The sequence below is a fragment of the Miniopterus natalensis genome, chromosome 10 (assembly GCF_054644295.1).
Source record: "Miniopterus natalensis isolate mMinNat1 chromosome 10, mMinNat1.hap1, whole genome shotgun sequence".
NCBI classification, from domain to species: domain Eukaryota; kingdom Metazoa; phylum Chordata; class Mammalia; order Chiroptera; family Miniopteridae; genus Miniopterus; species Miniopterus natalensis.
The window spans coordinates 66,138,460-66,154,671 of NC_142090.1; the positions used below are offsets into that span (position 1 = coordinate 66,138,460).

The 16,212-nt window shown below is 43.1% G+C and overlaps 1 protein-coding gene across 1 annotated transcript in view; it reads left to right on the forward strand.

Moving 5' to 3' along the window:
* SCIN (scinderin) overlaps positions 1 to 16,212 on the forward strand; it is a 62,371-nt gene that overhangs the window by 36,347 nt on the left and 9,812 nt on the right. Inside the window, exons 5-11 of the mRNA XM_087821187.1 lie at positions 3,917 to 4,009; positions 6,397 to 6,529; positions 6,961 to 7,049; positions 7,600 to 7,815; positions 9,565 to 9,686; positions 11,663 to 11,753; positions 15,624 to 15,794. Of these exons, the coding sequence (XP_087677313.1) occupies positions 3,917 to 4,009; positions 6,397 to 6,529; positions 6,961 to 7,049; positions 7,600 to 7,815; positions 9,565 to 9,686; positions 11,663 to 11,753; positions 15,624 to 15,794 (915 nt within the window). The remainder of the gene's footprint in view (positions 1 to 3,916; positions 4,010 to 6,396; positions 6,530 to 6,960; positions 7,050 to 7,599; positions 7,816 to 9,564; positions 9,687 to 11,662; positions 11,754 to 15,623; positions 15,795 to 16,212) is intronic.

Consider the following 16,212-nt stretch of genomic DNA (forward strand, 5'->3'; position numbering starts at 1 on the left):
TCTGTGTCAGTTGTTTTTAGGACTCGATAGCAACTTAGGTAGCTAGTGACTGTCATATTGGACAGCACAGATGTGGAATACTTCAATTAGAGAAAATTCTATTAGACAGCCCTGGCCAGGTAACTAAACGGCCAAATCTCTCTTGCAGGCATCCAATTCACCTTATCTTTTTATCTAAACATACATTTCACGTGGTTTCTCTCAGTGTAAAATGCCTTTGCCCACCGTTTGATATGTTACACTACCCTTTACTTGATATGCGGATAAGGGGATGGAGGTGCTTTAGGGGCAGGGGAGCACATCACTGAGAGAGCAGGAGAGCAAGTGTCGGGATCTCAACTCCAGATTAGGGGGAGCTGGCTCAATGAGGTCACAGCTTTCCTCAGAATTGCTTATGCTTTTATCTCTGTTAGCAAATATTTTATCTTCCTTATTAGCAAATATTTACCTGCCTTGAGGCAAATAAACACACCCCAACAAGACTATTCTTCCCTTTTACAATTTATTTCTTTTTACCATATGCTTGCAAACTACTGACTTATTTATTTATTTTGCAGTTAGGGAAAGGAAATAAGACAAGAACTACTGAGTAGTTAAAATGTTAGCTTGCAGAACCCAAGCGCTTGCTTTGTTTTTAGTGAAAACAGAAGCAGGGTTCCCACTCACATAGTGAAGATAAGGCGATGCCTCGTTCTCAATAGAGAGCAGGGGAAGCTGGGGGCCTTACAGGGACGAAATGACACGTGTCCGAAGCTCCTGATATATTGTGTGGCTCATAGTAGACATTCAATAAGTGCTATAATTGTGCTGCTTATTATTAGCTAAGCCAACCAAAGAATAATTGCTCAGATGTGCTTCTGCCAGCCCCAGCCAACCTGGGCAGAAGTCCCGGGCAGCACCAGGTGAGGCCCTGGGGGAGGAAAGGGCGAGGCTCCCACAGGGAACTCCGAGAACCTCAGCCTGGCTGGAGATGGTGCTTAGTGGGGGTGCTGAGAAGCGATGCAGGGAGGGTAACAGCCAGCCTCTGGGGGATGGGGGGGGAGCTTTGGGTGCCAGACCCCAAGTTTTGCTCTGTCAGTAAGCATTCTGTTGAGAACGATCCGGAGTGCAGGTCCCTGGGCTTCACCCCAACCTGTTACTTAGTAGCTGGCAGTTGGGAATCTGTATTTTATCATCTTACCCAGATGCCGTCTGAACACTGAACTTTAAGAACTACTGCTCCAGATATAAATCTTTATTTACAGTCATATTCGTGAAATGTGGGAGTAAAGTGAAATCGGGGGCTTTCCGGCCAGTGTCTAGAGTAGATGAAAAGATGAGGGGAGACTGAGGCAGAAGGGAGTTGACTACGGTAGGGACTTCACGAGGGTGGGGATTAAGGAATGAAAGAAATCAGTGACTCCAAACATTATAAAAAAGAAGTAGAATTTAATGACTAAGTGGGTAGGAGATTCAAAGTAGAAGCAGCAATCATTCTAAACTGCCATGAGTTTCAGTTCAGGTGGATAGGAGGCTGGGGATTCACAGAGGGTGAGCTGAGAATGGTCAGTTTTGTGGAAAGACCTGTTCAGTTTGGAGCCTGCTAGAAGATGGTGATACTTTCAAAAGGAAACTTACAGAAAAATCATTAACGGAAAGCGGGGCTCCAAGCTTGAGTGACAAGTCTTAGCCAGAACAACAGATGGAATTTTTATGACACGTCCTCAGATAAGGCTTCTCTGTTTCCTTTCCTCTTTAAGTTGTCACAATATTATTTCCTTCACAAAGGATTACATGAGCCACATGCTGATCACTTAAGAAACCTGGACAGTACTATGCTAAGTGAAATAAGCCAGTCAGAGAAAGACAAGTACCACATGATCTCACTTGTATGTAGAATCTAATGAACATAATAAACTGATGAACAAAATAGATCCAGAGACATAGGACCATGGAACAGACTGAGGGGTCTCAGAGGGAAGGCGGGGGTGGGTGGGGAGAGATTAACCTAAGAACTTATATGCATCTATGCATAACCCATGGACCCAGACAGTAGTGTGGAGAAGGCCTGGGGGAGGGGGCGGATGCTCAGTGGAGGGGAAAAAGGGGACATCTGTCATACTTTCAAAAATAAAAATAAATTTAAAAATAGAAAGGAAAAGAAACCTTAAATGAGTGTTTTCAGTTTAGGCTTTATCCTAGCAGAGGGAAGGAAAAAGGAAAGTTGTATTTACAGTTTCTTTCAAAGATCAAAATGTACAGCATAGTTGATAAAATGAGCATGTTTCATTTTCCTCTTTCTAGGCAGGATATAAAGTCCTTAAGGGCTGGGCAAGGTGGTGGAAACTCGTTTGTTTACCCTATTGAGGTTTTTGGTAAATACTTAGTTGTTGAACAGACTCTTAAAATGATCCTTAGGGATACCTGAGGGTCTCCCCCCTCCCCCCGCTCCCCATGGAGTTTAACCTGTTTCTGGTAAATCCCTTGGGTTCAATTTCCAACTATGCTGCAGTCCTTTAAAAGGCTAATTAAGATCTCGGCTAATCTGGGCATTGCCTGGAAATTAAAAGTTAGAGGATGCCCCAAGTCTCTGACTCACTCTGCCCCTGGGAGACTTACTGGTATTAGCTATGGTCTTAACACCGACTGTTGACCCCAAACTCTACTCTCTGAGCTGGAATGGAGTTACCTAAGGGTATATGAGGAGGCCTGTCACCGCTCTTCAAAGACATGCATACTTCTACCAAAGTAAAAAAAAAGCTTTTAATTGCAAGTGCTTTAATTTTTGTGTTGATCCTACTTTTAGCCAAGAAGAAAAACTCTATTATAGTAATTTAGGGTGTACAATAATTAAAGTATTTTGTTATCATTGTATAAACAAAAAGATGGGCTTGTTCCCCGAGGAAATCAGTTCTTTGGTGTATTTCTGAACTCGAGGCTGTGCTTGTATCCTGCAAGGGTTAGAATTTGTATAATTTTTATTGTTTTCTGACATTCAGCAGCCTGTATTTCACACAACTCATTGTGAGGAATACCGAACATGGAACATTACGCAAGGAATTTCGTTGTATATTAAATATTTGTTAAATCTAAAGGAATACCTTTTTTGCATGTTCTAAACTTAAATTTATTTATATCTATGTTGTGATAAAAATCACGTTGTTTAGGACAAATTTACACTTTATTCTTGTCCTTAACATTCTATGATATTTGTATCAGTAAATTAAGATGCTTTATAGATATTTGTGTGTGTGTGTGTGTGAGTAGAGTGTACAGAAATTCAAAGCAGATTTAAGTGTACTTTCTACTAAGTGGTTTACTTGAGCTTTTGACTAGCATCATATATGCAACAGTAAATAAATACATTCATTTGTTCATTTGAGCATCTACTATGCCCAGGCACTGTTCTAAGTGCCAAGGATAGTGTAGAAAATGAAGCATGATATGGTCGTCAAGAACTTACACTTTAGCCTATAATCTGTCAATAATGTTAATAGCACCTTACCCTCAAATAGTTATTTAATCCAAGTCTTTCTAATAATAAATGAATTAAACCTATAGATTGCTTCTTCAAGAAGCAGAAGTCACAGAAGAAATTCTATTGCAGAACTAAACTTAGAACTCACATTTCAATTAATTTCTGCTAATTTTCAATAATATGGATACCTAAGCTTCTAAATTTGGGATTTTACTTTCTTGGAAGTTCCCATCACCAACAAACTCAGTGTTTACTTAATGCCATTGATTGATTTGACCCCTAGGAAAAGGCCAACGTAGTATGATTGCTGAGAAACGTTTGAGCCTGGTCATTTTAATTGCACATATTTTATAATCCATGTCTTTAGAAATGCTACATGGTTTCCTTTTTTTTTGTTTTGTTAACTCTGCATTCTTTAATGAGAGGTCTTTATCTTTTATCTGTTCATTTTTTTTGCAGGTTTTAGGAAAAAAGCCGGAGCTTAGTCATGGATATGACGATGACGACACCATAGCAGACATAACCAACCGGAAAATGGCTAAGCTCTACATGGTGAGTTCCCTTAGCTCTGCTGTTCTCACTGGGCTGGGTGCAGCGGGGAGGCCTGTGCTGGGAGGCATCTTTGCTACAGTTGATAGTCTCTTCATTGCCCTCAAAGAGAAATGTGTAGGTAAAACCTATTGTTTGCTCTAGCATGTTCATTAAAATTTCTCTTGTCATTGCTTTTTGTTATTTTATTGAAAACAACAAATAAGTGAACTTATTGCTGTAAAAATAAAATTATACATTGTTGCTGTACTAGTTTGCAGCAGGGTGTTTTGATATAGTACGTGTAATAAGATGTTTCCTTCATGGAGTGAAAATATTTTGTAAGCTTTTTCTTATAAACTCTTGATAAGCTATAAAGTTTTCACTTTATTTTAAATGTCCTGTTGAGCCATAGTGAAGGCTTTCTTTGTTACAGGAGGGCAAAGCTATCAAATCAAACAGCTGGAAGGAAACAGGGTGAAAATGGGCCTGTCCTGGGAACTTGCAGACCCAGTTTCATGTCACTTCTGTGGGGAACGACTAGCTGGGTGACCTTGGGGAAGACATGACCATTCTGGGTCTTTGTTTTCTTACCTGGGGGGGGGGGGGGGAGGAGGGAGGGAGGGGGAGAGAGATATTACATTAGAAGATAACTCAGTTCCTTCCAACTATAATTTTATGATTTTATTGCTGGGGAGGGGTAACAAAACCCACAAGATATACCAGTTGAGGAAACTGCTCAAACGGGATCATTCAAGTTCCAAACTCCCTAAACATATGATTTGGAGCAGACTCTCATCTCCTTGCAGAACTGAATAGTGTTCTCATCTATTATAGGAAGGAGTTATATTTGTTGCTCTTTAAGTGACCTTCTAGCTCAGAACCACTGACTTCAAATGAAGGTCAGCTTGCTAACTTGTGCAGCATAACTTCCTTTTTGTAAAGGGGAGGTGGGTTGCTTTCCTTCTAGATGGCAAAGGAAAATGTAATTACCTCTTCTGTTAAATACACTGATCATTTTAATATAAGTCATATAGAAATATCTAAAGATTTTGTGGCTGGTTATTTTTTTCATTACTGTTTCTAAAATTCATTTTCAGCAGCTGAAAAAATATCTTAGGTGTCTCATCATCAAATAAAACTATTCTCCCTCTTGGACAGCATTATGGACTGAAGAAATATTTTGCAATATGAACACGTTAATCCTGAACCATCTCTCCCTCTAGTGGACGTGTCATGTATCGCACACATCTAAAGTACAAAATCCACTTGAAAATACTTTAATTTGGGATTGCTGAACAAAGCAGGGAAGCAGAGTCACCTAATGGCAGTTTTTAAACCTACAGAATTTAAGTGCCACCATGGTGCTGCAAAATTCTGCCACTGAGCTAGCGAGGGCCCTGGAATCTGCATGTTTATCAAGTACCCAGACGATTACATTGTAGCCTACAAGCTGCCCTTTAAAAACCAGTGACTTCCAACCTGAGCATTAATATCACTTCCAATTAAGTCCACCCCCAACTCTAAAAAAAAAAAAAAAAAAGTTTTGTTTCCAAACTTCAAGTATCAAATAAATAAAAATCAATTTGTGGCAGAGGAAATTTATTTTGGTAATTTATACAAAGTATACTTAAATTACAGGACCTATATTGGAAAAAACCCCCACTATAAACTGTAATGTAGCAATGCCTTCCTTAGCACCATACCTGGCATGTGGTAGACAGTAAGCAGATGTTGACTGATTGACTATTAAAGCTTCACCTTTTTGTGTGTGCACAATGACTATAAGATTATTTTCTATCTGAGAAGGTTGCTGTAAAAATTAAGAAATAGTCATGTAGCGTTCACAGCATGGTGCCTAGTAGATGAGAATCACAACGAAACAGCTATTATTATCATCACTATTATTTTCTGATGTTTTAGACACAGTATCAAATCTTAACTTATTATTATTATTATTTTTTTTTTTTACAGAAGAAGGGAGAGAGAGAGAGAGAGAGAGAGAGAAACATCAATGATGACAGAGTCATTGATCGGCTGCCTCCTGCACGCCCCCTGCTGGGGATCGAGCCCGCAACCCAGGCATGTGCCCTGACCGGGAATCAAACGGTGACCTCCTGGTTCATGGGCTGGCGCTCAACCACTGAGCCACAATGGCTGAGCAAAACTTAATTTTTTGTTCTTAGTTCTTATACTCTAAAGAACTTTTGAAACTCCTTTTAAGGCGTAATTGACCTCATGGATTTTGTTTGTTTGAAACAACTTTAAGATTTAATTCACATACCATAAAGGTTATCCATTGAAAGTGATTTTGTTACATTTACAGAGTTGTGCAATTATCACCATAATCTATTTTTAGAACTTTAGAACATTTTTATCACCCCCAAATGAGTTCATAGTTTTTATATTAGGTTTCAGATGCCACTGGATCCATGAGGGTGACATTGGTGGCAGACGAAAACCCCTTCTCCAGGGCCATGCTGCTCTCTGAAGAGTGCTTTATTTTGGACCACGGTGCTGCAAAGCAAATTTTCGTATGGAAAGGTAAAAGACGGATGCCATTGCCTTTGTTGCTGCACTTCAGGTTCATAGATATTTCTTCAGCAGGATAAAGAAAAAAACATTTTATTTTTATTAAAAACAACCCTACCTTTCTAAGTCTTGATCTGTAAATAGCTCGTATAAATTGCAGACATCAAACCCACATCTCTTTTCTACTAGCACCACATGTCAGGGATGATGGGATTAAAAAAGCATTTGGACAATATAAAAAGAACCTTTCCTCATGTGTCGTGTTCATCACTACATTATTAAATATATTTAATGTACTGGAAATTTTTGCCATTTTCTCGGTGTCACATTTAAATTAAATAATTAAGCTTACCTTTGTACACAAGTGTTGCTCGTTCCTTCGCTAAATATAGTATCTTCCTCCGCTAAAGCCCTGCCTCTCTTTAATTTATCTTGTCATTTAGGTAAAGACGCGAATCCCCGGGAGAGAAAGGCTGCGATGAAGACGGCTGAGCAGTTCCTAGATCAAATGAACTATTCCACCAAAACCCAGGTATGTGGGGAAACGAACTGGCTAGAAAAAAAAAAAAAAAAATTAAAACGGGGGGCTCAAGACGTCCCCACAAAAGCCAGGAAAGAATTTGATTTAAAGTGAAGTACAGGAGTGAAGTCCCGCGGCCCCAGAGCGCTGCCTGCGGAGGGGGGAACCTTGCGGACCCCGGGGGAGACCCCTTCCCGGGCTGCGCGCTGAAAGGGGCCCCCGCGCGCCCCGCGGTCCCGGCGCTAGCGCCCCGCGAGGCCCTGTCTTCCCGCTCGCGGCCTCCGGGCCCGATGTAGAAACGGACGGATCTGACCACGATGACACACAGCGGCCTTTGTTCGGCGGCGGCTGTGGGGAGAGGGGCGGGCCGGCGGCCTCAGCTTTCCCCGGCACCTCCCCGCCGCGGGGACCCGCGCCCAGGCCCACGCGGGTCAGCGGACACCAGGACACCGCGCCGCCTCGTCACGCCCTTGGTTTTTTTCCTTCACGAGCTAGATCCGCGTTTTTCCTCCGTCTCTTATTTTCTGTTTATCATTGAAAGGTTTTGTTTTTGGAATTTCAGATTCAGGTTCTTCCAGAAGGGGGGGAGACTCCGATCTTCAAGCAGTTCTTCAAGGACTGGAGAGAGCGCGACCAGAGCGAGGGCTTCGGGAAGGTGTGTGTGGCCGAGACGGTGGCGCGGGTGCCGCAGAGCCCGTTCGACGCCTCGAGGCTGCACCGCGGCCCGCGGACGGCCGCGCAGCACGGCCTGGTGGACGACGGCTCCGGGCAGGTGCAGGTAAGGCCGGGGGCGCCGGGGGGCGCCGGGGGGGGGGGGGGGAGGGGAGCGGGCTGGGGGCAGGCTGGGGGCAGGCGGGGGGCGGGCTGGGGGCGGGGTGTGCAGCCTGGGGGCGGCATGGGGGCGGGGGGGGGGGGTGTGCGGCGTGGGGGTGCGCGCGTCAGGCCGTTTACGCCAGCCCAGTGGAAATACAATGTCAGGAAAATACAAACTTGGTAAAATGCGAATTTTACTGATTCATGAACTGGCCCAAGGCTGGGTATTAAATCTGGAACTTGAAGCCGGGAAGGATGTTGCCTGACCTTCAGTTCTGTTTTGCAAAGGAGATGTGGCGAGTCCAAGGGCTTAGGTGACTTGTGCAAGATCATGTGACTGTCATCTTGGCGATGACCTGGGACCCCGTCTGGGTTCTTGGGTTAGAACTGCTCCTGCTCCCGGGACTGGGATTGTCCAGGGGGGGTGTTGCCCCGAGTGTACCAACTGCCATCAGTTTGTCTTTCCCTGGCACCTTAGAGGCATTCGCAAAAGCAAAGCATCTGTTATGTCCCAACATCGCAGATATTTTTAGAGCATTCAAATTGAGTTCATTAATCATTCCTTGATATTTTTTCTGACGAAATTGCTTAAAAAAGCACACACAAAACTAATAATTTTCCCTAATTCAAATCTCTTCCCACTCAGTCCCACTATTGAGTCATCTAACTTCATGAGAACTGGATGATGTCACTTTCTCTTCTAAAATATATTCCGGGTTCCCCAGTGTTCTGAGAGCATCCCTCTCAGCTGGGCTGCAGGGCCCCCTTGGCTAGGTCCTGGCCGTCTTCTCCGGCTCACCCTTCCACTGCCTGGACGGCTCGTTCCCTCCACCTTCCGCGTGGCCTTCCCATCCCCGCTTTGTAACTCAGTTAAGTCACAGCTTCATCTCTTCCAAGAAGCCTTCCCTCCACTGAAATGCTCTTTTTCTGTGCTCAAACCATAAGTAGTGTTTTGCATGAACTTTTCATGTAAGTACCTCAGAATTGTCCATTTACTTCCAAACTTCTCCTCTTAGACCTCTTGTTACCCCTTTGAGGGCATGAATTGAATATTTCATCTCTACATTCCCAGGGCTTACCCTAACGCTTGAACCAAAGTGTAGAGTAAAGGGATTTAGGAAGCCGTTTTCCCTCCTTTCAAAGACAAGAAGTGGGAATCGGAGCTGCACGGGGGTTGTGGGATCTGCAAAGGGAGAGATGCCCCCCGTGGCTGTTGTCAGAGGGGCACAGCTTCTGGGTCTGGGCCTGTCTCTGCCTCCTGCTCACATGTCCTTTTGTGGAGCTCAGCAGAGCCACAGGTCCCGGTGGCAGATTTGGTGGCCCAGCACCAGCTATGTCCCGGCTACAGCCTCGTGTGAGGTCACAGCGTCTCTGACATGTCCTCCGGGGCTGCCCAAGGCTGCTGAGATCCAGGGGCTCTCCCCGAGCTCTGGGGTTTAGCCAGGACGTGCGCCATTTCTCCTCTGCTCACCAGCGTGGCTTGGGAAGGCTTCTCTCTGAGAGCACGTTACCCCTCCCGCCCACCTGCTCATCTCCAAATTCCCATCCTGCCCCTTTATAATAAAATAATAGCTTTTAAAATAAAAAATAATAACTTTTATTATTATTATTAAAAATTATTTAGTAATAGATCTAGGGCTTTTTTTTAAACTTCCGAGAAGTATTATTAGATGGAGAAAAGTTTAATGTTAGTACCATATTCCACCCCTTTCAGATCTGGCGTGTAGAAAGCACCGGCAGGGTCGAAATTAACCGAAACTCATACGGCGAATTCTATGGTGGTGACTGCTACATCATACTCTACACTTATCCCAAAGGACAGATTATCTACACGTGGTAAGTTTCCCTCTCGTATAGGACCTCAGGTTTCACAGAGGCCAGGTTTTGCTCCAAAGTTAAATTTCATTTAGTTCTGTGCAATATGGGATAGAATTGTCTTATAGTTATCCCCCTGAGATTTGTATCACTTGTAGCATTTTCTTTTGATATGATTTTGACTATATTTTGTAGCTGCTGTCCACAAGCAGGGGGAATTAGATAAAATTCATTCCCTCTAGTCCAGGAAAAAATTTTGATGTCATAGTGGATATGTAGCTGAACAGCTCACCTCCTATGCACACTCACACTCCAACTGGCCAGCCTCGGGTATGGCATCTTCTTATTGTTAAAATCCACAGCCCATCCTGATTGGAGCTGCAAAGTTGCAATGAGGCAAACCCTGTGAGGAATAGATATAATTAATGATTCTGTTTTATACTCCAGAGACCTCAGATTGATGCATCCTTCTTTGTTATCTGTCCACATGAAATTCATATAATAGAGGAAAAAAAGCCAGTATAACAGATCCTGATGTTTTCTGCAGCTCTGGGTTGCTCCCCCAGCCCCCGTGCTCCCAGTGGTTCCCAGAAGTGTTTGATAGCATTATAGGCTATTAGCCTTCAAAGACTATAGTTTTATGAGTGCTTTTATTAGGGAAAGCATTTTTTATTTTCTTTTAAATGTGTGTCTGGCATGAACATGTACTTTTGGCGGGGGGGGGGCACTTCTCGGTGGAATATATTTATATTATTTGGCTCTGTTGGTACAGAGCAATATTCTGAGATAAATAAGACATGCTCCCTGCACTCAGTGTTTTGGGGTATGTGTGTGTGTGTGTGTGTGTGTGTGTGTTGTGCCCAGGATGAGAGGTTATTGTTAATCTGTTGTGGGTATGGAATAGGTCACTTCCAAGGTTTTGGAAGAAAAGAGATGGTTCACTTTCAAAATCCTGTTCTGGGATTAGTACTTTTCCCACTAACCCCAAGCCTGGGAAAGTTGGCTCCACACGAACAATACTTAATACTTGGGCTAGTCCCACTCTTGCATACACACACCACCACATGGTCATCAAGCAGACAGATCTCCCGAAGGTTGCTTTGCAGGTAGAGCTAATGATTGAGTTATAGCCACAAGGTACCCTATAAAGAGAGGTTGCACATGAACTGGAACAAACTGGTTAACTGACCTTTACCTGGGCCACTGGTAACTTAGCCTCTCTTACAGTTTTATTAATAGAATTTAAAGAATTGCTATAATGACAGAATGGGGGCTCTCCATAGCCTACTTATGATGATGATTTTTTTTTTTTTAAATTTTCACCCGAGGATATTTTTTCCATTGCTTTTCAGAGAGAATGTAAGGGGGAAGAGAGAGAGAGAGACATCAATGTGAGAGAGAAACTGATTGGTTGCCTCCCGCATGCACCCCGTCCGGGGCTGGGGATTGAGTCTGCAACCATGGTATGTGCCCTTGGCCAGAATCGAACCCGTGGTCCTTCAGTCTGTGGGGCCATACTCTAACCACTGAGCCAAACTGGCCAGGGCCTGATGATTATTTCCCTGATTTTTCCGGGCCCAAACATTTGGTACTATGTTCGCCGAATATTCATATTAACAGTGGAGTACCTCTGATGTCCAGCCTAGGAGAATTGGCTCATTTCTCTACTCAGATGGAGGATTTTCATGATGGATATGTTTCCCCAAAATAGACAGCTTCAACTTTACGTCAGACAGACCTGATTACTTATCTAAGTTCTGTGAGGAGATAAGCCTCAATGTCCTTGCCTATTAAACGAAGATCAGGGCACCTACCACATGTAGTTCTAGACAGTGCACAGGACAGTTCACGGCTCAGCCTTAGTACTTGCAAAGAAGTGACGGCCTCTGTAGCCATATCATGTGAAAACATAGTAACAAGTCTCTGCTTGAAATGCCGAGGCTAGAAGGTCTTAAAACTAAAATACAAGCTGATTTATTTTACTTTGGTCCCTCCAGGCAAGGAGCAAATGCCACGAGAGATGAGCTGACAACATCTGCGTTCCTGACTGTTCAGCTGGACAGATCCCTTGGAGGACAGGCTGTGCAGGTTGGAATATTTTTACCCTCCAGACTCATCAAAGTTCAGGTTTGACTAGCCCAGTGTCTAGAGTAAGACCCCCCCTCCCCCAAGTCGGGATGGGAACTTGACCTTTTCTGGATATTACCTTTTTTCATTTTGGAATTAAAATACTCCTACTCTTGTGCCATAGTAGTTCTGTCAGACTCCAGAAGAGAGAAAGCAAACAAAATAAAAAACAACACAAACCAAAATACACCATTAATAGATTTAAGGATCTTTCCGTTAGAATCACATCATCTGTCAATGTCAGTCATTTGACATTAAAACTATTTTGAGTGACCACTTCCAGCTGTTGTTAAACAGGTGTGATGGGGTAGATTACTCCCCAACCCCGTCCCTGCAGAGATGCCCACGTCCTACTCTTCTGGGCCGGTGAGCATGTTATGTTATAAGGCAAAGGGGAATTAAGAGTGGAGCTAGAATTAAGGTTGCAAAATAGCATTTCTTACAATAGGAAGATCCCCAAGGATGACGGCGTAGATCCAGTGTAGTCACAGGGTCCTTACAAGTGAACCGGGAAGGCAGGCGGAGTTAGGAGGAGGCCACAGGAGAGAGGGCCAGTGATCACTGGCTTTAGACATGGAAGGGGCCCCCCTCCTAGGGCTGCAGGCAGCCTGGAAAGCTGGAAAGGGCAAAGAAACGGATTCACTCCTAGAGCCTCCAAAGGAGGGAGCCTAGCCTGGCGACACCTTGATTTTAGGCCAGTGAGACTCTTTCAGGACTCCTGGCCTCCAGAACTCAAAGATAAATCTGTGCTGATTTAAGTCACTAAAGTCATGATAATTTGTTCTAAAAGCCATAGGAATGAAACACGGCAGGAGAAAGCGAGCGCAGGTGAGGAATTCTGATCAACGGAACGATGTTTTACCCTCTCCCAAATCACAGCGCTCGCAAGGTGTGGCTGGCACAGGCAGCCTGACATAAACCTGAGGGGCCGTGGGTCTTGCCTTCCCCCTCTGGCTTCCAGAATTGTGACTGACACAAAGTCCAGCACCCAGAAGGGGGGTGGGGGGGAAGGAAGAGGGGAGAAGGAGGAAGACCAGAACGGTGTGAGGGAGGAGAGGGAAGGGTTCTTTATTTGGGTGTTTTTGAAAATAAGTAATTTATTGAGAAGGACTGAACCTAAATTCTAAATCATAATTCTATATAAATGAGTCAACCTCTATATCTATATGCCTATGTATCTAAGTGTGTATGTATCTATATATAGTTTATGTATATATCTATATGTCTATATGTAGTGTGTATCTATCTAGTGTCTATATCTAGATATCTAGATACATCTATTACCTGTTTATCTAGAGAGAAGCAGATAGGCTGAGACAGACGGAGAAAGAGGGGGAGAGAGGAATACTGTGTTGACTACCTATAAAAGTTTGAACGTCACACAGTGGGACTCCAGCGTCGGTGTCTAGTTCTGGCTGCCCTCACTGTGTGGAAGGGACCACTTCCAGCCTGCCTCGACCTTCTTTCCTGTTCTCTCAAGTTCCTCTTCTTATATTTGCTACTTGTTTCAGGGCCCTTATTAGTAAACACAGGAAATTCTTGGCCTTTATTTAATTCCCCAATGTATAACTTAAATAGAGACTTTGTTACTCTTCCATGTGCTCTAACCTGTCTGTCTACTCTTCTTAACCCCAGGCCTGTTCCTTGGCCACCCCACTGCAAGCTCTCCCTGGTGTGTGGGTTTCTCTCTCTCCCTCTCTCCCTCTCTCCACCACTCCCTCCCTCGCTTTCTAGCTGGAGCAGCTCACACTGCCTGGGTATTTTCTCTGCCTGGCTTTGGGGAAGGAGTCTGACCCCAACAGCTGGGAAAAGCTTCTTCCAGATTGGGGTTCAGACTGATGGCAGGTGCCAGTCTGGCCAGTGTAGTAACATTTCTGATCCATCAGCACTAAGCATTCCCTTTGCAGGAATGCGTCTAACTTCCTCATGCCTAAGGTCAAGGGAGCAAGATCCTATATGGCATACAGGTTTTTAATTTTGTTTGCAAAGCTTTATAAATGTGTAATTGCTTCTTCAAAGGCAATAATTAAATAGGGAAGTCAGCTACTTTAGTCCATAGGCTCTAAGATGTGGAGGCAGAATTTGGTCTCCTAGCTAGCTTCCCTTCTGCCTTGGTATTTGTTAATAGTTAATAGATAAACTATAAAACAAGTTAGATCTATATTTAAAAGTGCATATTAACTTTTTAAACAGTTAAATTTGTTAACTTTTAATTAATGAATTAATAAGGTGATTGAATTTTTTAATATACTGGACTGTATTTCACTGTGAAGTATTACATTCATTTCTTGAATGAAATATTTCTCTCTAAGAACTGGCATTACTATGCTATTAAATTGATCTTTAACATATTCCTACCCAATTTTGTAAAAACTTGGGAGATATTTATTATGCATTATAAATTCCACATTTCGTAGTAAAATATTTGAGATACACAATGAATTTCCCTTGTTAGCCAGTTGAATCCTAAATTGGCAATGAAGTGTTAATGTTTAGTTTAGTCACTAGATGGCAGTAATTCACAAAAATGCGTAAACCACTCGGGTCCCTTATTGCTGTTTTAAACACGGTAGAGTATATTAACAGTATTGAAAATTTTCAGCTTACTTTTTCTCTTATTCTCATTTCACAGGTAGACTGGGTCTTAATCAGTGTCCTTTCTTTTAGGTTGGCAGTTAAGGCTTTCTCAATGTTATGGGAAGTGCTAAGCCAACAGCAGTTTTAGGTACTCCTAGCTACCTCGCCTCAAACTTTGGGGCTCTGCCTCAAAAGACATTTTCATAATTTGCTACTCACTCATTTGAATGTTTGCTCATTGAAGGATGTCTGTGAAGTTAACTATTGTCAATGCTCCCTAGGCCTCCCTGCAAATGGTATTTGCATCAGCATTCCCATTAACTTGGCTTCTAGAAAAAGACACACCAGAGTAGGTGAGAGGCCATTTAATTTTAGTATAGCACAGAATAATTGACAAAAATAGGGGACTGGCACAAAATTGAACAGTTTATATTTTAAAAATGCATCCATAGTTTATGCAATAAATAGGAAATACATTGCAAATGCAATATCCAGTGTTAAGCTAATAGGTGAAATTAAATAATTTCCCATTTATTTTCTTAAATTTCCTTCTCCTGAAAAGTCTTTATAATGCATTTTTCAAAGTGCTTATGTTAAACGAATCTATCATTACCGTTTCTAAAGTTAAGTTAAAAAAGACTGAAAGCATATTCCGCTTATTTTTGTCAGTTTTTGATGTTTGGATAGAAATCATTTATCTGTTGCCAGATGGCTTTACAATTATTTTTTCATCCGAGTTGTGGGGGTGTGGAAACAATTAGTATGCTTTTGTCTTGTCTTATTCGGGAAGGCATTTGAGTGCACATTTCTGAACCTGAACAAGATCTAAAGCAAGTGAGAAACAAGTACATCCCTAAGCATCTGCTAAGTGTTGGTACTCTTGAAAAAAATCTAGTTTTCATGAAAGATGGCATAATGCATCAGCACTTTGTTTCTTCTCTTCTGGAGGAATAATGGACATCTTCCTTCCTTGTGCTTTCTGGAAGCAGAAAGTGGTGCAGAATTACGCTGTTCCCCCGAGAAAAAACCGGTCGGGAGTGTGGGGCCTGGAGTAATAAACGATTCTTAAGTCAGCAAGGAGGCTGGGCTTGATGATCATTAATCTACATCATCTACATTAATCTACTCCTCCTGCCTTTGACTTGTGGTTTACTTTTTGTTTTGTTTTCCAAAAGAAAAATAGAAACACATTTGGAAATACAACTTTCTCTCTTGGCGCCCTTTATTTTATTTCTTGTCTCTCCCCTCCCCCAGATTCGAGTGTCCCAGGGCAAAGAACCTGCTCACCTGCTGAGCTTGTTCAAAGACAAACCGCTCATTATTTACAAAAACGGAACATCAAAGAAAGAAGGGCAGGCACCTGCTCCCCCGACCCGCCTCTTTCAAGTCCGGAGAAACCTGGCATCCATCACCAGGATTGTGGAGGTAAGGCCAGGCAGCCGGGAGAACAGCCCGCGCCGTCAGCAAGTAGTAGCCTTGAAACAGTTGGCACGGAACCTCCCTTCACTTTATAATGAAGCAGTTGTTCACAGTAACAATACCGAAGGCAGGAGAACTCAGTAAAAAGTTAACTCCAGATACCAGGCCTCTCATTTTTCAACCGCATTATACCCAAACAAATGAATTTTAAGACTAAAGTAACCAATCAAGCTGTCAGAGGCAAGAGGCAGCTCAGCTCTACCTTGCAAGGCCTGGGGGGATGGATGGCGGGTGCTGATCGGATGACCTCCCTGGGGAGCCGAGAGGGAAGCTGCTTGTCTGTACACGTGTAACGAATGTGGGAAACGGGCTTTACCACGTGGGGCCAGGCCATCACTCAAAGGCCGAATAGCTGCCTGACGGC